The following is a 25,551-nucleotide window of genomic DNA, read 5'->3' as shown; positions in this document are numbered from 1 at the left end:
CCTGAATACAGTAAAAACAATCAGGCATGAACTAGAGACTTGCAATGGTGACTACGAGGATGTAGCAAGAAGAAAGATCCCTAGCAGACGATCTGATTGCGTTCGTACAGCAGAATTCCTCGCAAATCTGCAGGAACAGGTGTTGAAGAACCCTGGCATTGGAATTCGGGCTTTGTTCGTGGAGTTGCTAACTGTAGTCAAGCCCTGGATAACAAGGGTAGCCAATGGTAGGCCGTATGTATGGCAGCAGGATTCGGCCCCTTGCCACACCTCTGGGAAAAGTCAAAAATGGTTGTCTGAAAATTTCTACGACTTCACCAGTCCAAATGTTTGGCCTCCAAACTCCCCAGACCTTAACCCCATGGATTATTTTGTATGCGGCGCAGTTGAAAAAGACACCAATCGCACTTCCAGTAATACAAAAGCCCAGTTAATGGATAAAATTAAAACAGTTTTTGCGGCCCTTCCCAGGGAGACTGTAGCATCAGCTTGTTCGAGGTTCCGAAGCAGAATTGAAGCTGTGATCGATGCTAATGGTGGTTATTTTGAGTAAATCTTGTTGATAGTATTGTAATTAACTCTGCCTGTAATGTTTTTTTGTCAATTCATTAAATTTAATAGATACAAAGAAGATTTTCTTTTTCCTTACGAAACTGTCAAATTTATCCCGAACACCCTGTATTTGTTATTTAGTTGGATCCCACCAGTTTTTGTAAAAACTTTCATCTTACATGAAACAGGAGAGTTTCTATAAGTTTGACAATATTTACAGAAAATTTTTTCATTAATTATTTAATGGAATGCTGTAATGATATATTGAATGGTGAATGTGCAGCATAACTTAAAGTGCACCATTATGTAATTCTGAGATAATTTTACATCTTTACTTTTTGAAATAAAATCCGCAATGTTTTTTGAAAAGAAACAATTACAGAATAGAAAGTAAAAATTTAACAACACTGACCTTTGTGTGTTTCTTATCTGTTGCATATACAATAGATGTACAGCATACCTCAGCTACTTTCCGGCCATGGCCATAGAAAGACCAACAACATATTTCATTACTTCCAATGACATCTTTAATGAAAAGTACCCGGCCACTGAAGCGTAATGAAAGCTTATCAAAGAGTTCCAAATTTTTAAGTAAATTATCATCAGAAGTGCTGTAAAATAAGTTAAAGATATTAGGTATTTAAAGCAAAAATTGATACTTTAAAAATATTATTTTCTAGAAAAACAATTGCTTCTGAGATACAAAGAAATTTGCAGCCAATTTTATGGCTGCAAATTTCTTTGCATTCCTTATTATTATGTCTCTCCTATCATATCTCTATTTAAACTCATTCAATGACAAAGTCCTCAAACATGTCTTAGGCAACTGATTCCTCTCGTTCACCATTCTCCAACAAGAACAACAACAACAAAAACTAGTCCTGAAGTCATCTTCATACAATTTCCAGGAGTGAATCCTTGTTCTATGTAATTCCGTCATCTATTAAAATTTTTTTCACTATCTACTTTATAAAGCCCTTTTAGTAACTTATATGTTTCTATTATATTCCCTCTTTTCTGCTTATCAACTAAACTTTATAACACACAAAAAAAGACTATTCCTCACGGGGAGAATTTTTATTGCTAAAGTTAAATTAGAAAAAAAAAAAAATCTTAGAATTTATGATAACATTAACTAAAAGTAACAAATATATAACATTTCTACATGAATATATTTTAACACTTACCTTGTATATGAGTATTTGTTATTGTGTCGATTTATAAGAAGTTTGACAACAGGCTAAAGAAAAAAAAAGACATAATTAAATACTATGTGTCCTATACACACTTATGCAGTCATCATCAGCAAATAAATACCTCATCAAAAAACCAACAGTTCTCATTAATTAAGCATATGATTAAAGTAACTTAAATTGGCACAAGCGGCATATGGAGTACTTCATTTTTTTTAATTGAAAAATTCTAAAATTCAAGGTTTTTACCCATTCTTTTGAGAATATAACTCTGGAATGTTGGATCGTGATATTTTGTTGATGATTAGATTTCATTTTAGGAATTTAATGATGACTTTATAACATCACATTCTATCATCATCATCATTTGATATGAATAATGAGTCTTAATCAGAATTAAGAATAGAAAAATCAAAATACGCTGCTTGGAAAAAGTCAATGAACACCATTGTGTGAGGAACAAACAGACATGGGCAGCCACCTTAATAAGATGTAGGATCACCTTTAGCTGTGATCCTAGATCTTATTATCATATGCTTGTGATCCCACAAGCGTATGATAGTGATTGCTTGGAATTTTGGACCATTCTTCCTGTAGGAATATAATGAAGTTGTGGACTGTTGTGAGGCATATGTCCCTTGACCTCACCCGATGCTCCAGTTCATTCTGCAGATGTTCAGTAGGGTTGAGATCAGGGCTCTGTAGAGGTCAGCTGAGTGATGACGTTCGTGCCCACAAACCATGCAGTTACAGCAGCAGCGCCTTGACACCATGCATTATCATGCTGAAAGGGACAATGGTTAGTCCCGTAGAAACGCTACAAAGTAGGAAGGATTGCACTGTCCAGAATGTTCAGATACCATTCAGAGTTCATAGTTCGTAGTATAAGAGAGGTTCAAAGCCAAACCAGGAAAAACAAGGCCAATATTATGATGAGTGTAAGAGAAGTGGAAAAGCCAGGGCTGAGCTGTCTTCTTTGTTGTTATTAATATCTTTATATGCTTTTTCTGTCTAATTGACAAACTTCTAGTGTCTGTCCTATGTAAGCAAGGGTTGTGGTCCTTAGGTGAACTCGATAGAGCTTGTATAGTCATGATGGACTTGAAAACCATCTTATGTCATGAGTTTGGTGATTTTGAGAGCAAGTCTACCAGTATAAGGATGGAAACTGAGGCTCTGCAGAAAATGTCAGGAATTTGTTGTGGAGCAGGAGTAGAGAATAGTATCCTTTATACCATTTTCTTAGAATATCCATTGCTCACAGTAGTTGGAGAAGAGGATGTAATTCTTCTTTTAGTAGTCCTTCATCTCCTGTAATAGAGATCGCCCTTTTTTCAGCATATGTTATAATATCTAATTTGTGCACTATATGGTGCAATGAAGAGAAATATAGGGTATACCACATACACAGTGTGCCTGTTAAGTAATGAGATTTATTCAAAGGGCTGTTCTGCAAAAAATCAAATTAACAAATATGATTATAGTTTTGACCACTAGAGTGTGTTGTAATTGCAGGTACAACTTTTGAGTTGGGTGATACAGCTTTCATGTGACAACTGATGGAGTTAGAGTATGCAAGTAGAGAGTGTCAGAAGTTGTGTTATGGTGCAAACAGCTGTGATAAAATCTTAGTGTAAATTAGGAAAACCTGCTATAGAAGTGTATCAAGACCTAAAAAAAAGTTTGCGCAGATAACTGTCTGAGCCGTACACAGGAGTTCCACCTTTTTTCAGCATTTAAAGAAGGGAGGGAGTCACTGGAGGATGAACCATGCTTTGAATGGCCAGTTTCTGCACAGACAGTGTAAATTAGGAAAGCTAGTGAGATTGTTGCTCATGACAGGCAAATAACCACTGGGCTACTCGCTATACAGCTTTGTGTCAATAAGGAAATGGCCAGATTAATCTTAGAGAGAGAGATTTGCACAGGAGAAAGATTTGTTCAAGGTTTGTGCTGCACAGATTGACACATGAACAGAGGAAAGACTGGGTTCCATGTTGTCAAAATTTCATCCATGGAGTTGATCAAGATTGTGTTGCAAAGAATTGTCACCAGTAATGAAAGTTGGTGTTTTCAGTTTGATTTGGAAAGGAAACACCAGAGTATGGAATGTTTTCTCCCCAGCCGAAGAAAGTCAGAAGTTGCGTTATGGTGCAAAGAACTGTGATAAAATTTTAGTGTAAATTAGGAAAACCTGCTATAGAAGTGTATCAAGACCTAAAAAAAAATTTGCACAGATAACAGTCTGGGCCGTGCACAGGAGTTCCACCTTTTTTCAGTCTTTAATGAAGGGAGGGAGTCCCTGGAGGATGAACCATGCTTTGAACGGCCAGTTTCTGCACAGACAAATGAAAATGTGGTGAAAGCTAGGGAGACTGTTGCTCATGACAGGTGAATAACCACTGGGCTACTCGCTATACAGCTTTGTGTCAGTAAAGAAATGGCCAGATTAATCTTAGAGAAAGATTTGTCCAAGGTTTGTGCTGCACAGGTTGACACATGAACAGAGGAAACACTGGGTTCCATGTCGTCAAAATTTCATCCATGGAGTTGATCAAGATCGTGTTGCAAAGAATTGTCACCAATAATGAAAGTTGGTGTTTTCAGTTTGATTCGGAAAGGAAACACCAGAGTATGGAATGTTGTGGAATGTTTTCTCCCCAGCTGAAGAAAGTCAGGCTGCAAAAATCAGTGTCAAGACAATGGTCATTGTTTTTTTCGATGCTGTTGGAATTATCCACTATGAATTTGTTCCTGAGGGTATTGTTTTAAAGTAATGCAACATCTGTAAGACCACATGCAACACGTCAGGAAGAACTGTTCCACAAAAATTGGTTTCTGACTTCGAAGTTGATCTGTGTGGTCAAATATCCCCCTCCCCCTATTTGCTAGATTTGGTTCCTGCAGACTTTTTCCTCTTCCCAAAGATGAAGTGTGCTTTGGAAGGGGAATGCTTCAGCAACACTGAGGACATCCAATGTGGTGTGACCCAGATAATGAAGAATGTTCCTGTTTAGGGTTTCCACCATGCCTTCGAACACCTGTACAACATATGTAAATGTTGTGTGGAGTTGGAGAGAGATTATTTTGAATCTGTGTAATTGACAATTCCAAATATAGTTCTTTGTTTTGATATAATAATTGTTGTCTCATTACTTAATGGGCACATTGAGTATGGTAGTATACAAAGAGAGGGAGAGAGAGACCTCCTTTTTTTTTTTTTTTTCTAAATTAAAACAGGAAAGGTAATTTCTCTTCATTTTCAAGTTTGAAAGCAAATTTAATTTTATGATGGAAGGAATTAATAATGAAAGAAAATCATGTATCTCAGCCACACCGTGTTTCCAGATTATAAATATGTCATCTACATGTCTCCACCAAAGTGACAGTTTTGGATTTGTAGATAGCAGGAAATATTTTTCAAAGTTTTCCATGAATAAGTGAATCAGCACATGGAGGAAATAGAGGGCTTTCCATTGAAGGCCAGATAGTTGTTTGTAGATTTTTTTACATTCCGTCAGAAATCATTTGAGTTGAGACAATATCTAAATAGTTGAGAGATGTCAGAAGGGAACAGATCATCTAATAGGAACATTTGTGAATAAAGATATAATATCTAGACTAGCTAGAATGTCCACTGGTAACATAGAAATTTCTCCTAATTTTTCTACAAAGTGTTGTGAGTTTTTGTTGAAGGAGTCCCTGTGCCTGATGGTCCTTTAGAACAGTGTTTCCCAAACTGTGGGCTGCGGCCCCCCTGGGGACTGTAGGTTTTGTTGAGGGGGGCCATGAAATAATGAAAACAAATTTAAAATGTTTTAAGACTAAGTAGTTTTTTTATTTTAAAAGAAATGTATTTAACTTTTATTATTTATTATTTCTTTTTTGTTATTTTTTATATTTTAATGGAAAAATTCACACATTGGTGTTGGTTCACAAATTTTGCTTCCTGCGTATTTCGGCGCTTAATGATTATTAGTAAATATTGCTTATTCATATGTTTCATTTCAAAGCAGTGGTTAATTGTATTTACTTCGAATGCTCTCCAGGGAAGCTCCAAATCTTCCTGTCCCTTTCATCACGTGTTCATAATCAGGGACTGTTGATATTGACTTTATATACATATCAAAACTCATTTTATATTATCACTGTCATCCGAGCTAGTTTTCTGTTACCAATAAAAGTTTCGCATATACTTCACACATGAAAAAAAGCTTAAACAAGTTCATGCAAGCGAGTTACTATCTCCCCACATGAACTTGTTTACACTTTTTTTCATGTGTGAAGTATATGCGAAACTTTTATTGGTAACAGAAAACTAGCTCGGATGACAGTGATAATATAAAACAAGTTTTGATATGTATATTAAGTCAATATGTATATAACTTGTTTTTATTGCAGAGGCAATAAAAACAAGTACTTTTATTATGCCAGTGAATAAAGTATGAGGAGTCTATGTAATATATTTCTCAACAAATAGTGCAATTAGAGACAACTGGGATAAAAACACACTAATTAATGAATCACATGTCCCCTCATACAGAAACTATGCTGTATAGACTGAAACAAAACCATATGTTGCATGGGCAAACACAGCATCTAACTAAAAACTATTGTTATTAATTAGATGTGTGTGAGTTCAATTTCCCAAGGCAGCAATAAAATTCAACCGAACGTGGTAAAATTCGTAAAAGTGTTAAAACTAAGTAATATATATATATATATATATATATAATGAATGTTATAGCAGTTTCACATATGGAATTCGATTGAAGAGAGTTAGCATTTCAACTCAATTGTCAGCTATGCTTTTATCTTTCGGTTGCGTGATCTTTTGTTAATACCACACCAATCATATGCACGTTTTAATAACCTGCCTTTGCTGTCTGTTTCACATTAGGCTTAATTACCGTAAAGGGAGAAAAGTCACAAAAGAGAAAAATGTTCCTGGTCCAGGGATTCCCTTATTCAGGTAATATTCACTAATTTCATGTTATCAGTCTGTGGTGTGCCAGTATCGTTAAGTGGTGATATTATTTAATCTATTCTACGTTAAAATATTTAACCCTGAGATGGATAAGTGGCTGATAAAAAATAAAAAAAAATCCCGTGAACAATCAGAAGAAGCAGAAAAAGACTCAAAAAAAAAAAAGGACAGTATTTCATATTTTACCAGAACAGCCCGCATTGTCTTCAGAACCAAACGGTAAGAGGCACAAAATGTAATGGATGCATTTGATTTTTGCAATATTCGCTGTGTATGTTTTGTATTGAATATAAATACAATAAATATTATAATAATATATCTCTCTATTACGATTTTTTTTCGAGGGGGGCCGTGAAATATTTTAATTTTTGCAAAGGGGGGCCCTGACATCCAGAAGTTTGGGAAGCAGTGCTTTAGAAGATGAGTCAGATGTTTTGATAACAAATAAGTAGGTGAGTTAATACAATAGGTCAAAGAGGAATATTGAGAGATAGTCTTGTGTACCTTGGGCATTCCATACAATCATGGAGTTAAAGGTTGCATAGATTCAACCTTTGTTTAAGATTCGTAGACCATGTGGCCATGTTATGTTGAAGATTGTTGGTTTCTTCATGGTCTGTCCAAGTAATGTCATAATCTAATGGAGTGTAAGCAGAGGTATCCATGAGTAAAAGTGAAATCTTGGACATATAATCAGTTGTATTCACGATAACAGTTGAATTGCCTTTATCAACCCTTAAGTATTATAATAACTTGTTCTTCTTTAAATTTGAAAGATCTCTTTTTTCTGAGGAACTGATGTTCTTTTTAGGAAGATGACATGAAGAGAGAAGGATCGCAGTCTTCAATCTGATGTCATTTGCAACAGGATGAGGTAGGAAGTAAAGGAACTTTTCTACGTTGCAAATAAAATATATTTTAGGAATGTGTTCTGGTGTGACAGCAAAGTTGAACCCTTTCTTTAAAATGCTAGCTTCTGCTGATGTCAAATTATGATTAGAAAGGATAAATAGTGCTTTTTCATCATGTAGGGTGATTCTTAGGATGAAACATTTCTTGTACATAGTGTTAAATTTTTTAATCGGTCTGTTTTTTGAAGAAAAATGTTATTGTAAGTAGTGCTGATATCTATCTAAACAAGACTGTAGGTTGGCATCTAGGCAGTTAGAGTATAGTGCAAGGGAAGACACAACAAATCAACTTGGTTAAGCGCACACCTTGTGGATTGTATTCTCTTGTAACAGGGCACACAACGCTTTTTGATAGATCTGTTTAGTTCTTCTAGAATGCAAATGTTATTTGAAATGTAAAAACTTGGGAATTATATTATTGTTCTACATCATTTCAGAAATGTAAGTTGATTCAGAAGTCTTGCATTTTAATCGTTTTAGTTTACATATCTTTCTCTTTACTTCCCCATCAAGTCTATGATGAGCATGTAGATTTTTTCAATCAAAACACAAATGTGACAAAAGATAACGCTGGGTTTTATAGGTTGTGATAATCTATAATATAAAATGATAAGGCTTTTTTTGTAACATTTTTGTGTCACGGTTTTTGTCAAGTTATTTGAAACGTTTTGAAACTCAGGGCTACCCTGAGTGTCGAGTCTTCAAAATTCGAGTCATCACAATTCAAGGAGAGCAGGCCTTCCAGTCTGGAACTCGGGGGGTGTTGGGTGACGAAAACTCGAGTCTTCAAAATTCAAGGAGAACTGGCCTACCAGTCCGGAACTCGGGGGACGTAGGCATCAGGGGGGTGGACCCCCCCTAGTATAGTATAAATACTTAAACCAACTTGTTTCACCACATGCTAGTGGCTTCTTCTAGGTTATGGTTCATGTTTACCCCTTATTATATTTTTTCTGTTCTTCCTAACCTGGAAGAAGCCACTAGCATATATGGTGAAACTAGATGGTTTAACTATTTATATTATCACGACCTATTAAACCCAGTGTCAGTTATCTTTTGTCACATTCGCTTTTCGGTCAAAAATATCTACACATGCATCACAAAAAATGTTTTGTTAATTACTGATGAAAGTATGCACAAAAGTAAAGTACTTTAATAAATCAATTACTAGTAACACTGTGTGCTTCTTTAGATAGGGAACAGAACACAAATAAAAAGCAGTCAAAGAGATTTCTGAATTTAGTAACTGTCAATTTTTTTTAACAGATGTTGAATAGGAATGAGATATCAGATGTGCGGTGTATTGTTACCAGATATGGCATGGCTTGCCTCAGAGCTTAATTCATTAATATGTAAATTCTTGCTGCTCAAGGTTGATTTAATGACCTTGCATTTTAGTGAGTTGCAAATTAACTTAATCAGTTCGATTCCTGTCAGTAACACAAGTAACCTTTATCTGGTCATGTTTGACCAAAGGTGAATTAGCTGGTCTCATAGGTTCTTCGTCCCCCAGAATAGGCAATCCAGTCCTATGAACACACACATCTACAGACATAGGACAAATAAAGTGGTTAGCCCTATCCCTCCCAGCATAGGGCTAACCACCTTATCCTCGAGTTATGGTAGCAGTAACAAGAGTACTTACCTCGACACCATAAAAGGTAGAAGAGGAGGATTAAGAAAGAAAGGATACTTTTTGTAGTGGTCAGAAGGCAACTTTTAAGTTATATTGTAAGATTTTTGCTATTTGTTTGTATCATTTTTGATGCAAGGTAAGGAAACTGCACCATTGTAATTGTATGGCTGTTGTCTTGGGGCATGAGATAGTTCATCAAAGAAATTGCTGATAGTTTTGATATTATAACCATTTTTTTTAAAATAATCGTCACTGATATAGTAATAGCTCTTTCTTTGAGGGTTTGATGTGATGCCTCTCTTCTATGTTGCATGATGGTGTTGGGAACTGTCATGTAAATACTTGCCTGTATTGAACTTCTTTCTGTAAACTTCAAACATATAATTGCATCAATATATACATTAGCTTAGTGTTGAGAAATTGCTGCACTCATGGTTAAGCCTTCATACTGTTCAAAATAATGGTGCTGTAATCAAGGTTTGAAGTCTCATCAGTGAGAGCGAGACCAAGAAGAGATACTAGGATTGAAGTAATGCAGAAAACATATATTTCCCATATGCAAGCAGTGATAAGGTGTTATTAAAATAATCTGGATTACAGCAAGTTGTAGAAAGGAATATAATTTCTTGGCATCTTTAATTTATCTATTGAATTTGTTGGGAGATGTTTCATCATCTCATAATCAATGCCATCAGGCCCATATTTTTATCCCATATCCCATACAGTTTTGCAATGGATGCATGAATGAGAGATTCAATCAAATTGGATCCAAGGATTGTTTCTGACTGTGCCATCTAATGCAATGTGTTTAACAGAGAATGTTTAAAAGCAAATGAAATGTGATGTGGCAGAATAAAGATATATATATATATATCTTTATTTTGGCAGTCCCCAAAATAAAGATATATATATATATATATTTCGACTTTGGTAGCATTAAATGATTCATTGCTGCTATGCATGTGTGAGCTTTTCTTCTGTTCATTACACACTGAGGATCCTACAAGCATGGGGAAAAATTTTACATTAATAATATTTTTTTTAAAGTGAAATATATGTTTTATTTTGTTAGCATATCCATGTCAACTTATATTCCCATTCTGAAATAGATGACTTTTGTTGCTGTTTAGGCAACAAAAGACTTCTAGCAAGCAAAGTCATTGATGTTTGGTTTCCAGTTTCATCCTCTCACCCACTTTTTGCATGCACTGTGGGTGATATACACACACACACCACATGCAGTGGGCATGGTTAGCAAATTGTAATGATCCAGAGAGTGAGCACCTCCTCCATTTCAGGATTCAGTAGTAAAGCAGTTCCACATGCGATACCAGATAGTAGTAGTATAATACATAAGAACCTGATGATAATATATGAGAAAGCTTCCCAACCAGCTAATAAACAATTCTGATGCCACTTACTCTGCAAGATTGAGACAGGATGGAGTCTGAGTATACTGATAACAGAAGGCATCAAGACCTGTGCAGAAAGGAAGTTGGGTACTTGAAATGTGGCTGAAATTTTCACATCTTTTACTGTTTTCTAAGCCCCAACTCTGTAGTTAATTTTCTGATATCACCAACCATGATGGAAGACACTTTTAAAAACTACAGTAACACTGTAGGTAATAAAAACTAAAAACTTGCACAAAAAACCCAACAAAAAATCCATATAAAACTAAAACAAAAATGTCTAAATCCATTGATGCAAGACTACGAATGGCAATGCCATTCGTAGCCTTGCATCAACGTTTGTAGTCTTAACACAACAATAAACCACGTGCATCCAATTACAGCTATCTAAACCCAACTTACTATTTTTCATCAAACTTCAAATAGCAGCCTTAATAACTACCATCAACCTGAACTATCCAAACTAAATTTACATAATTCTTTCTGTAAAAAGACTGAATATACTGAAGGGGGGGGGGGCACCCACCTGGAAAGTTCTGATAAACCTAGAAGAAAAATTATATTAAAGCAATGATATAACCACAAGAAAGAACATACTTTCTTGTACATAACACAAAGAACATAACAAGGATGACATAACCACAAGAAAGAACAAAAAGTAGCAGAGTTATGAAAGTAACTTATGTTCTTATATTCTCATATCCTCGTATGTTCTTTCTTGTGGTTATATTAGCTTTAATATAATTTTTGTCCAAGGTGTTTATCAGAACTTTCCAGACCTTCCCTCGTACATTTGTTAAATCTCACATCATACATCATGTTGGAGAATTCCTACCTAGAATCTTCTCTTTATGATCCGTCCTGGCTTAATTCACCATGTACTTTCCTGGATGAATCTATTAATGTTTTCTCCAGATTCAAGGTTTGTTCCTGTTTTCAAACTCTAATTTTTCCTCCAATAATATCTGTATATTTATATTATTTATTGTTCATCTTTGAAAACTGCTCGACTGATTATTTTCAAAACTTTTGTACATATTTAGTTTAATCCATTATCCAAGTGTAAGCAAACAAAGTTTGCACCTGAAGTATATTCAGGACTGAGGCAACTCGTGGTAAAGGTGGACCAAACTCTCATCACTACTTGTCTTAGTATCTCCCATAATGCAAGAAACATCTCCTTGCAGACATGTATAATGCAATGCATTAAGGGAAGGGCCACTACCCAGACTGGTTTCGACCTTTATTGAATGTTCAAGTACAGGTCAAACTCCAAAAACTCAGTGTTGTTCCCCTCAGTAACAGGCTCACCCCCACCACCGAGCAGAGCCGCTCATTTGCTCATAAGTCATCTGAGGGGTAACAGCAACAGCCATGCCTCAGTTAACTTCATGGGCTACAGCATTGCCATTCATTACCCCCCACCAGGACCTGGGTGACAGCAACAGCCGAGCCTCAATTGAGGTCTCGTCAGGGGGAGCCAGACCCAGAGGTGGTGATACTAAGGTGGAAGTAATGGAGAAGTCATATTTACCTATACGAGTTGCCAAAAGGTGTCTCACCTTATTATTAAATTACTCTGGATTTAGAGAAAGATGTTGGAAGTTTTTCCCCCCACTTGGTTAGACTATAATAAATTTAGTTTAATCCTTTATCCAAGTGTAAGCAAACAAAGTTTGCGCCTGAAGTGTCTTCAGGATGGAGGCAACTCGTGGTAAAGGTGGACCAAGCTCTCATCACTACTTGTCTTATCTTAGGTGAAGAAAGAGTCCCCATCCCTTAATATATATCAATCTCTTCCAAAAACAGTGAATTTACTATTGTAAGTAAGCCAAGAGTTAAATAATATGGGAACTCTGCTTTACAAATAAAACATGGTACTTTTTCAAGAAAAAGTGGAGTGGTTGTCTCACATTGGATAATCTGAAATTGACTACTATCCAGTGATTTTCAGAAACATCTATGCTACAGAGGCATATAAACCCAGAGCCAGGTAGATGGAAAGCTGAGATGCTATCCACTTGGGCAGCCACACCAGCAATAAAGGTTGAATAAATTATTTACTATTTTCAGCAGGTCACAAAAGAATAAGTCATGGAATACTCACATAATCTGAGAAGAGGAGGCTGAAGCTTAAATGTCTTTATTGTAGTGATAATGCTGTGTGTGATTTACTGCAAGATTTTGGAGCCAAATTTCTCCTTTCCAATTTAGCAAATGTAGTCAGAAATGAATAAACTACAATTAAATATAATAACTGTATACAAAAATATGTATCTCTTGACAAACCTTTGTTGATGTACTAATCAGTATTTGTTCTTCCTTAGAAGATGTAATAAGTGGCACACGACATATGGGTTTCATTTCCATTTCCCTTTTCTGAAGAGTTGCCTCACAACTCTCAATCAACTCTTGAATGAGGTAATACTTTGCCTCAGCCAGTAACTCAGCAATTTCTCTTGATGATTCTGGGAGTGGAACGGAGCCATCACGTAAGAAATTTAATATAGTTCCAAAGTGCTTACCACATCGATCAATTAAGATCCATCCTATTATAAAAAAAAAAAAAAAGATCTTAATCTTCATTTATAAATTAATACTGTTATATATCCTATAAAAAGAAATTTTAGCAAGACTTATATATTAAACAAAATATACATGTTGCTCTTATTTTACTTTTAAATCTTTCTGTTGAATTTCATTATACTCTTTGTTTGAAACAATTAAGTTGCAGCAGCAACAAATTCAGCAGCCTACATATGGCTTGGTAACTCTGAGTATCTATAAATTCTGTCTCTTTTAGTATGTGATGAGATCACTTTCAATATAGTAAATATAGTAAACCTTATTCAATACTTCCCATCACCACACCTGGCACTAGGAAAAAACATATAAGGAAATAACATCAAAACTATAAGGAAGCCAGGAATTTTTTTTTTTTTTTTTGTGAATATAATGGAGGAGTGTCACAACCAGCTATAAAATGACATCAAATTGCAGCTTCAAGCAGCTGAGGGTGTAATTTTTCTAATATCAAGAATAGTACCATTTATGTTTTTCCTGCAAAGAATTCGTGCATTATAAGAAAACACTATTTTTTTTTTTTTCTTTTTTTGAAAACTGACTGTAAGGTCTAGGTAATTTATAACTTTCAAAGGGAATGGTGAACTCAACCAAAGAAATATTATTCAAGAAAAAATGAGAGTTTAAAAACCTTGGAAGCTCAGTGGCAAACTCAGAAACTAGGTAGACATGTGATGTAGTTGTCTGAAAGGGTGGAAATCAGAATTTAATGGTGTATGCCAGGGTAAATTACCAACCTTAGGTAATCTGAGAGCCGCATTAAAAAAAAGTATCCGAGGGCCACATCACAGTAGCTAGTAATTTGGTAAGCAGCAGTGACATAACCTCGAAAGCTGAACAAACGAACAACACTAATTGCACGCTAATCATGTGTTCACATTCCCTGTGAGCGCCCAGAGAATGCGCGTTGGAAGAAAACAGTGTAAGAACACTTCGACACATCTAATATTTGAAAAACACGTGGATATATAATGATGTAAAAACACCAAATAAAATTACCAACATCGAGATTATCGATTAGTGATAGAATTAAAACATCTAATACCCATTCGATTCAAATTATAATTTTATTTTTTCGCCTGTGAAAATGAAACACCACAGTGCTTTGGACAGCCCTGGTGTATACAGGAAAAAAAAAAAAAAAGGTAAGATAGCAAAGCTATGTATAAAATTAAGCTAAACAAAAGTCATGGAAAGACTGGTATAAACACAAATGATAAATACCAGGAAGGTGGCAAAATGTTCTGAAGGCACTAAAAAGCTAAGAAATGGAGACAGTACAGTACAGTAAAAAGAATCAAAGATGGTGAAGGCGACATGAAAATTGAAACTAAAGATATTCTGTATATCTGGAGAAATTATTTTGAAAGTATGTTAAATAAAACTAGCAGTGACAAAAAACATTCAAGAGGAATACAATGAGGAATATATATCAATACTTGTGACAGAAAAAAATATCAAAAGCCTGAAATGCAGAAAAGCCAGAGGAGATGATATTTGATTAGAAACACTTAAATATGAAATATATAAAAATTTTACGGTATCTACAACGTATCATTCAGAAGGCATGTTCAGAAGGTTGAATTCTGGATGGCTGCAGTAGAAGAACTCTCATAGTTACCCTATAAAAATGGAAATAAAATAATGTGAAAACAGAGAATTTCTTAGTAAAGAAATTCTTCTGTTTCTCTAATTCTCAGAGAAGAGGCCAAGAAAAACTGTGCAAGAGAAACTTGGAGAAGAACAAATAGGCATTGTCAGGATCAGATTTTCACTTTATTTACAACAGACAGTTGAGAAATCATGAGAATTTTACAAGGATCTGTACTTAAATTTTGTAAATTCGGAGACAAACATATCACAAAGTGACAAGAGTAAAATTTCAGAATGTTGTAATTATATGGGATACATGGAAATACAGAGCAACACACACACAGTCAACATTTAAGTTGTAAGTCAGCAGTCAGAACTGAAAGAAGTACAGAAAGGGGGGAAGGTTGATGTAAAATCAGATCAGACACAAGTGTGCACTTTCCAATCTTATTCATCATCTATATGGATCTCACTAAGAAAGCAAGTGACATTAAACTGATATCAGAATCGGAAATATCAAATTTAACACTTTTATTTGTGCAGATGATGCTGTATACTCCTAAACAAATATAGTGCAAGTCTAGGATTCTCTAACTAAATCGAGTAATGGCTATAACAAATATGAAAATCAGCGACAAAAAGACCACAATTATGAAAACAGGCAAGAGGAACATACAAACTTTGACTGTATTCTCAATGAAGAATCTATAGAACAAGTAAAATATTTCAGTTATTATTTAGGCACAGTTTTTAGTGAGGATTACAAATTAAATATGGAAACAGGGAATAAAATAAGCAAAGCTGGTATCATAGAAAGTCAACTGAATAAATTTATATGGCATAGGAGAGAAATAGACAAAACACTAAACTAGCAGTATACAAGGAAAATCAATTTTATGTTATGAATCTGAGAGTTTAGAAATAAAAACAACTGATAGACTGAAGACCACATATACAAGAGGTCTGAGAAAAATTAGTGAAATGGACTGATAATGTGAATAAATCATATTAAAAATGAGGGTATTAGGGAGGAAGTTGACATTAGTTCTGCTCAAGCATTCAAGAATGCATGAGCAGAGCTAATACAGAATGGGAAAGGAGAAATTAGTGATATAGGTATTTGATTTCAAGATAACAGGAAAATAACTTAGAGGAGGACCGAGTTCTAGGTGGGCTGATGCAGTCAGAAGTGTTCTAGAAGACAGAAATAAAAGAATGGAAAGTTACAAGTGACAGACTGATTTAGAGGAAAATTTTGACAGGACATTAGTAATAATGCAAGCTTAATCATATAGCAATGGCACAATCTGGAACATCCTTTAAGAGCACACATCAGGAAATTGGCATTTAGTAGATATACTTCAAATTCAAATGAAGTGTAGAATATCTAATGTAGAATATGAAGTGTAGTATATATAATAGTTTATTATTATTTTTTTTATTTTTAAATCCATGCTTAGGAAAGTTCAATGTGCATACTTCGTGTTACACTAAAGTGACAGAAATTGCAGAAATTCAGTAAGACAGTATTATCTGGCAGGAAAACAATACTGGATTTCCTGCCATATAATACTGTCTGTTATTCAATTTCTGTGCAGCTCTACATATGTGATTCTTTAGTTATCCATATTTTGAGGGTATGGCAGTAGTAGGTACACAGTATCCTTTACATAATCCCAGAGGGAAAAGTGACTGGGAAGTTAATCAAGTGACAATACAGGCTAAGCTGTAGGCTCATTCATTCAATCCACTGGCCAGACAGTTTATACAAATGGGTTATCATAGCATGATAGATGTGATATGCTCCACCTTGCTGGAAGAAAGCACTGAAATTGTCCTCAAAAAGCTGTGGAAGTAACTATAGCTCAAGACAATCACAGTACATACTACTTTCAGATACTGTTTTTTTAAGGGAAAAAAAAAAAGGATGATCCATAGACTTTGTCATATGACACAACATAAAAACATTAATTTTTGGACTATCCCTTGAATGTTCAGCAATGATGAGTGGATTTTCAATATATGTGTGTGTGTGTGTTCTGTTCACTTTTCCTGACATAAAGTGTGGCTTTTTCATTGAAATATGCCACTGACAGTAATGTTGCATCTTTCTCAATGCAAGTCATCATGTTTGTGGAAGATGTGAGGACTATGGGCAGCATTCCTACAGTCAAATAAATAAATCTGTAGTGCATGGCATTTTGTGGAATCTGCCACCGAATTTTCTGTGTTATATTCTCTTCAAGGCTACAAAATTGTGTCACCTTTCATCTTCACATAAAAGACTGCTAAACACAAACAAATGGTTGGCAAGGGCTCTCCCTTTTACAGATGCAACTGGTATCCTAAAATTTGTGATACCACTTAGGAATAGAATTTGCAGTGGAAAAATTCTTTTCACACTTTTTTCCTAAATGTTCATTGACAACACAATTTGTTGAATGAAACTTCAGGACACAAAAAACAACTTCTCTCCAAATGCTTGTTCTTGCATAGTTTAAAACTTTGAGTTCCTATTTTTCAAATATGCATGTTGCATTTTCTTACTGCTGTTTTTTTGTAAAAAAATTTAGAAATCACTCACCATCATTTTTGCATCACTCTGTAAAACAAGAAGAAATCATACATAAAGTACTTAGAAAGCAACCAGCACATGCCCTTTAATAACAAAATACAGGAAAATAAATGATTGATAAAAATATAGAAAAAATTACAAGAAACTTCTATGTTTACACAAATTGCATTTCATAATAAAATTCACTGACATAACCCATCTTAACTAATGTGACTTTTTCAACGATATACAGAGCTATTCTTCATTAGTAGGCATTATTTCTCTACACTGACAAAGACTTCTCTGATGATGATGACAGAGAGAGGAAGAACCAGCAACTTAGTTCTCTTCTCTGCTTCTCATGAGAACTCTACTTCGTTACCAGAAATGCATCCATTACTGGCAACAGTTTCAAACAAAATATTAAATCCAAAATCAATGAAATTTTTTATAATTTCATTTCTGCTTCTTGTATTTTTTCTTTGGGCAGATGGCAGCTCTTATCTAAATAATCTTTTCATTCTAACCAAATTTCCTTACACAGACTAAGACAGGCAAAACAATTAGAATACTGTCTTAAAATGTATATATATAATCTCTTGATTCAAATGAATCAAGTTCTATAATCAATGCTTTTAATACCAATGTCCTTAATATTCTCGAATGGGGCCGAGATAATCTAGTAAATCTTAATGCAACCAAAACACAATCCTGTCTTAATACAAGTTGAATGTTGTTACAAAGTAACTAAGTTTCTTAACATCCTTGATAGGTAACTCTATTTCCTTTATCAAAAACAGTTCCCATTTTAAAGAAAAAATTTCAGATTTTGTCTTAGTCCAAATGATCTCTATCAATATTGTGTGTTTGTTTACAAATGTTCCATTGGATGATACATTAGAGTTACTTTGACAAGACTTTCTAGCAGATCTTATTCTTCTCTTCAATTTCATTATTCACTCAGGTTACTTCACTTGTCAGAATAAATTTTATCAACAAATAAAGAATACTTTATTTGTTGATAAAACACACACACACACACACATGTGTGTGTGTATGTATAGAAGGATTCGAGTGTGAGGAACACACAGTCATGGTGCCCACCTTATGATCCAAGACCTCCTTTCGTGGCGATGACTGCAGCAATGACTACGCTTGTGAGTAGCAACTATTCTGCTAAACACATCAAGAAATCATGAGAATTTGACAAGGGTTTTGTAAATCTGGAGACAAACATATGACAAAGTGACAAGAGAAAAAATGTTCAGAATGTTGTAATTATATGGGATACATGGAACATCTATCTTTGAATCTCAGTATGGTAGAGATATATCAATGATTTACAGGCAAATAAAAGGAAATTTGAATTGCTTCATTTTTGGCATGGCAAGGTTCCTTGTCTGAACCTGAGACATCCTCACAAAGATCAATAGTCTTCACCGTTGCATACAATTTCTTGTCGAAATTGAAAAGATAACCCATTTCTTTCCTTCAGTTTTCTATTTTCTGTCTTTAGGACTTTATATCCGTGCTTGGTCACATCATCCTTGTTAAAAATCAGGTGCCATTAAATCTCTTATTCATCAAGCTCTCTCTCTCTGCACTCTATTACTAACACAAAAAATACATTTTATCAAAACTAAACATCCTGCGTAATAGCTTCAGTGACTATTTTGTAAATAAAGTCAATAACAGCTATGGAGTTTCTCTGTCACCAGCCTTCGAAGAAGTTGCCAACTGTATTGCCATCCCACACATCAAAGGTGTCTCTGAACAAATCTCCAAAAATTACTTAATCCCACTGGGCTCAGACTGGCTTTTTGCATAATTAATAAACCTGTCTCCTTTCTAAATTCTGCAAAGGACTGACTTCCTCCTTTTGTTTTCTCTTGCCTTCTTCACTGGTGTTTATCAAATTGTTTACGAGGGTGGTCTAAAAAGATCTCGGCCTAACAATGAAAAAATGAATTTATAATTTCAAAATTATTTTTATTTTTCGACATAATCTCCCTTAAAATCAATACATTTATTCCAGCGATGCTCCAGCGCCATTATCCTCCCTGTAGTGGTTCTCAGTAAGATCTGCAAAATATCCCTCTACAGCAGCAATCACCTCTTGATACGAAGAAAAACGCTGATCACCAAGGAAGAGTTTTAGTTTTGGGAAGAGATAGAAGTCAAAGGGAGCCAAATCTGAGGAATAGGGTGGATGTTCCAACAATTCATAGTGCAGATTCCTTAATTTTCCCATTGCCAAAGCATCTTCATGGGCAGGTGCATTGTCCTGATGAAAGACGATTTTTTTCTTTGGCAAACCGGGTCTTTTCTCACGAATTTTTTCATCTAGTCTGGTTAAAAGATCAGAATAATATTCCGCAGTTATTGTTTTACCCTTTTCAAGATAATTTGGAACATCCTTTTTTACCCTTTTCAAGATAATTTGGAACATCGGTGTTTTGGGATGCTAAAGGCATCCCAAAACACCGATGCCAAGACCTTTCCTACTGATGGAACCGACTTGGTCTTCTTTGGTGCTGAACAACTGGCTTCTGTCCACTGTTTGGACTGCTGTTTGGATTCTAGTGCGTAATGGTGAATCCAAGTCTCAGCCATAATAATAAATCAACATGCAAAATCAGTTTTATTCTTGTTAAAACGTTCCAAGCACTGTTCAGAGATTTTCATGCAAGTGCGTTTTTGAACTGCTATGAGCAAGCGCAGCACCCATCTTGAGCAAAGCTTTTTAAGCTGCAATTCTTCATGCAAAATATATTCTATACGTTTTTTTGAAATGCCTATAGTCTCAGCAATTTCACGCACTTTGATTCGCCAGTCATCCAATACAATATCGTGCACTTGATCAATGATTTCTGATGTTGTTGTTACACTTTTTGGACGACCTTCATGTGGATCATCTTCAAGGCTGGTATGGCCATGTTTAAACTTGACAGCCCATTTCTTAATTGTCAAAAACAAAGGAGAAGCGTACCCATAAACTTTTATGAACTTTGAATGAATTTCTTTTGCCGTTAAACCTTCTTTTACAAAGAATTTTATAAACCGCACAATACTCAATTTTATCCATGTCAAGGGATACAGACAACACTTTTGCTTCAGACAGCTGTAAAAAAAAATACTTGATAGAATGACTTGCAATTTCACATGGATGCTTATGACAGATGTATCAACTTAGAAAAAAAGAAATCTTGCCGATAGTGTTGCCATCTATGGTTGAAGCTGAGAACTTTTCAGACCACCCTCGTATAAGCCCATGGCACTGATTTAATCATGCTTTGGCCAAATAGTAGATCTATGGCTGTTCACTGTAATGAACACCTAGACTATATTAGACTCCAAGAGCTTGAACAATCTGAACTTGTTGAATATGTCATCTCCTCCAAATATAAGATAAAAAAAAGACTAACAAAAAAAGACTAATGTTCCATATAAAGACTATTTTATTTATGAAGCATCTGTATTAAAAAAAAAGTCGTGCAACCTTGCTGCATTGTGCCAATCTGAAGAGATCTGATGGGCAAAAGTTATCCCCTTTATGGAAAATTCTTCTGTACACAGCCTTCCAAGTTAATATATCTAGGAGGGCTGCACACACACACATATTCTCTCTCTCTCTACTCTATTAGCTAATAATTTATTTCAATGTCCATCTAGATAGTAATGGTATGAATGCCGCAAAATATCCAAATTCATATTTATACAGGGAATATGCTTAGCTAAAACCAAAATATGTTCAATTTTCCATTTACAAGCACAAATGGGGGGGGGGTGGAACTGATCCCACAATCACAGTCTCTAAGACCAACTAACTTAATGATGAACTCACCACTGTAGCCAAACCAATATGCATATTACGAAGAATTTCACTAATGCCATATCTCTTACTTATTCATTCTCTCACTTACACACACACACACACACACACACACATATATACAGGTATCCCTTGCTTAATGCGGGATTTGATTAATGCAGCAAAATTAATTGTGGCAATCCCTTGATATACAAGACAAGAGTTTGGATTAATGCAGCTTAAAATTTACCACGCAAAAACATGCAAGCCTCGGGGCATGAGCAATGATGATGTCATTCCTCCCATGCAGCCGTGCTCTCAGAGCCTGAGTGCCAGCCAGTTACTTCGCAGCCAGCATTAAGAGTGGGTGTATTACAAGCTCCAATTGTTCTGCTGTACGTATTGACAAATTACATTTTTCATAAATTTTACAGCCCAGTAATCATGGCAAAGAATAAGAGCAATCCCACAACCGGATCATTAAGTGAAAAAAATAAGAGAGGAAAGTACCTTAGATACAAAACTTGATATAATTAAAAGATTTAAAGCTGGTGAAAGTAAAAGTAAGATTGGAAGTGAATTTGGTTTTAATAAGTCTACAATACGGACTATTTTATCCAAAGCTGATGAGTATTGCGAGCAAGTAAAAGTTGCATCTACATCTTCAAGTATGCAATGCACACGTAACGGAGTGCTATAATGGATGAAATGGTAGATCCGTTGATTATTTGGCTGCAAGACTGCAATCAAAAGAGAATTCCAATTAGTGCCTATATCACAGCCAAAGCTCTAAGCCTGTTTTCAAGACTTAAAGAGACTAAATATAAAGAAGACAATTCAAAGTTCGCAGCTAGCAAAGGCTGGCTTGAAAATTTTAAATAGGGCTGGATTAAAGAATATGAAAATAACAGATGAAGTTGCAAGTGCCAATGAAGATGCTGCATCCACATTTCTTGCTGAGCTGCAGAAAATTATCAAAGAAAATTATTACGATTACCACCAAATTTTCAATGTAGATGAAACTGGCCTCTATTGGAAAAAAATTCCATCTAGAACTTTTATATCAAAAAAAAAAAAGCAGCACAGCCTGACTATAAATTATAAAAAGTTTGCTTAACAGTTATGCTTGGAGGGAATGCTAATGGAGATTTTAAATTGAAGCAGCTGCTTGTCTATTGAACTCTCAGAACCCAAGGACTTTAAAAGGATGTAACAAGAACTCTTTGTCTGTAATTTGCTGGGCGAATCAGAAGGCTTGGGTTACCCAACGTCTATTTGAAAATTGGTTTAAGTCTTTTTTTTGCCCGGCAGTTGAAGCTTATTGCAAGAGAAATAACTTAGCTTTCAAAGCTCTTTTGCTTTTAGATAATGCACCTGGTCATCCAAATTCTCTTAATGATCTGTATGAGAATGTGAAAGTTTTATTTTTCCCACCAAATATGACATCATTGCTACACCCATGGACATAGGTGTCATTGCAACTTTCAAAGCCTATTTTCTTAAAAAAAACATTCTCAAAGGCAGTAGACAACAACGGGAGAAAATGTGATTACGCTACAAGAATTTTGGAAAAATGTAACATTAAACATGCAATTGAAAACATTCATAACTTGTGCAATGTCTTCTAGCTGCATGAAAGCTGTTTGGAAAAGCCTTTTGCCAGAATGTGCTAATGATTTAGATTGTTTTAAAAATCCTGTGAACAATGTCGTCGAAGAAATCGTTGCAATTGGTGAAGACCTTGGTTTTGATGGTGTTGATGCACAGGATGTTAAAGAATTATTCGATTCAAATTCAAAAGATTTCAGTGACAATGATCTTCTTGAAATTGAACAACAACGTGCATATGAAGAGAACGAACAAATGGAATGTGAAGATGGGGTTCCAAAGGAGATAACAGTCAAAGAACTGGATGGAATATTTCGCAGTTTAGAATTGCTTAAGCAGCAAGTAATGGATATGGATCCAGATGTTAATCAAAGAATGCTTGTTTGCCGAGGTCTGGAGAGTCATTTTGCTTATCATAGAATTTATGCCGATAAAGAAAAAACTAAAACTGTTCAAACAACTCCTGATAGCTTCTTTTGATAAAAATATTGCAGTAATAACATAGGTACAAGCATTTATTAAACATTTACTTTGTATTCATTTTTTCTTTCCTAAAAGAGTACCATATAAACGAACTATTAATACAGTAATTGATCATGGAAGAATTGTAATTTTTACTAATGATTATTATATTTGATTAATGCGATTTTGATATATGCGGTAACATCAAGGGATTAATTAACCCGCATTAATCTAGAGATACCTGTATATATATATAGACTAGAGTACTAGTAAATCATAAAATGCCAGTTAATAATAATAAAAAAATGCTCTTAAAATTTTTGATAAAGGTTAGAATATGCTTGTGGCAGATACACTTACCTAAGGTTTTATCATTAACTGGCAATACAATTAATAATACAAAGGTTGTTTTGTGTTAAGTCAATAATTAATCTGGTTGGATATTAAATTGTAGACTGTCACTATATTTTTCACAGATTATGGATGTACTAATTCAACAATTTGTGCTCTAAGTAATTATTTTACAAAATGAAATACTAAAGTTTTTCATTTTGCATATCATATTTATCTCATTTTTACATATTTAAAATGTTGAAAGAAAAAAATATATATTTGTGTACGAATTACTGAAAGTGGAAATATCAGATTCAAATTTGACTGCAGCTTGTGGGAAGGAAAAAACTGCCAGAAAAAATGCTATTTTTTTATTTATTAATGTTAATTTACAATATAATTATAAATATCCCACCGTAATTATTCTTTGATAACTGATAAAAGGAAATTTGAATTGATTTATTTTTATTAATACAAACCTTGAAGAAACCCAAACATTTACAGGCATTATTAAACAAGACCAGCAATGATGATGCTGGGCTATAAGAAAAGACACCATACTTGAAGCTGTGGCATGTGGCAGCTCTATTATTCACAATTTCATTAATAAAATGAAAAGAAATGGCAAACAGAATATAGCTTCAGTTAATTTAATATGAAATATATAATTCTAACGTGTTGATTAAATATTACTTTTTTTTATTTTAATGATACTATCTTATGATTACCCCACCTCCAAAATTATATTAATAAATTGGTGTATAGAGATTTCTCAATTATCCAGTCACATGGGGAAATCGATTTGTTAAAGTTAACTGAATGTATAATGATATAATGGTCATTCAGAAATTAGTACGTTAGTTAATCAATCAAGGAGCAGTTGACTCAGGTGTTGGTTATTTGACATTTGAAAAATTGAGATTATTGTATTTTAAACTTTATTACTTGATTTGTATCTGTCATTATAATGTTCTATAGCAATTAAATATAATATAATATATATAAATAATGTTTTTGTATTTTATATACAAATACACAATTATTATGTTAAGTTTAATAAAGATAGTGATTTATTATTAATTTGATGTTTTTCTTCTTTTTTCATGAAATTAGGCTTGAATGTTTCACTGGTTTTCCTCTATTTTTTATTCCTTTTGATACTATCCTTCTGATAATATTTTCTTGAATATTCTTTTTATAGGCATTCTTTCTAACAATATGTGATGATATTTTGAAAGTAATGTCTCAATTGTGATAACTCCCCATTTCCAAAAGAGACATGTCAGTGAAATAACAATAATAATCATCTGCCGATGAACATGGCCATGTCGTGGCAGTGGGGCTTGTGTGCTTCAATGATGTTGAGAGCTATGCTGGCAGTAGCATAGCTACCAGCAGGGCCAACCTTGTCAGACAGGTCTCAACTGAGGTGCCAGACTAACAGTATTCCATTCCCCATCTTAATGGTGGAAAGCAAGATGAAATCCATACCAGATCAGTCAATGACTGCACCAGAATGTTGGAGATCCTGGGCATCAGGCAACAAGACCCAGCTCTCTTTGCTAGGCAACCAAGGCAGAAAGCTGAAAAGTGACTGGAAGAAACCAAACATAAAAAAATTCTCCTGTAGAAGAAAACAGAAGTTATGAAATGTTTTTACATATCAACATCAGAAAAACAGTGTTTTAGAAAGCATATGCACATGATTCGGATACAAAAATTTCCAGAATCTGCAATAACAGAACAAAAACTTATGGACCAAAAGAATTTCATTTTCCACAACAAAATATGTACTGAACTTGAGCTGCAAGAGTTATGTAATAAACTAACAGCTCCAGTAACAGTAAATCATCAAGAGGAAGAAGCATCAAGCTAACGCCATATCTCAGAATGTTTTGATATAGTTCGCCCACCGT

General features: G+C 34.6%; 1 protein-coding gene across 1 annotated transcript in view; it reads right to left on the bottom strand.

Annotated features, from left to right (window-relative positions):
* LOC150095658 (BTB/POZ domain-containing adapter for CUL3-mediated RhoA degradation protein 3) overlaps positions 1–25,551 on the bottom strand; it is a 119,074-nt gene that overhangs the window by 19,789 nt on the left and 73,734 nt on the right. Inside the window, exons 3-5 of the mRNA XM_090410252.1 lie at positions 12,981–13,240; positions 1,740–1,792; positions 965–1,163 (exon numbers count right to left, since the gene is read on the bottom strand). Coding sequence (XP_090266378.1) covers positions 965–1,163; positions 1,740–1,792; positions 12,981–13,240 — 512 coding nt within the window. The remainder of the gene's footprint in view (positions 1–964; positions 1,164–1,739; positions 1,793–12,980; positions 13,241–25,551) is intronic.

This window comes from Typopeltis vanoorti, chromosome 20 (genome assembly GCF_054136105.1).
Source record: "Typopeltis vanoorti isolate ZY-2024b chromosome 20, IOZ_Tvanoo_1.0, whole genome shotgun sequence".
Taxonomy (NCBI): Eukaryota; Metazoa; Arthropoda; class Arachnida; order Uropygi; family Thelyphonidae; genus Typopeltis; species Typopeltis vanoorti.
The sequence above is the reverse complement of the archived record's forward strand: the minus strand, read 5'-3'. Positions and strand labels throughout refer to the sequence as shown.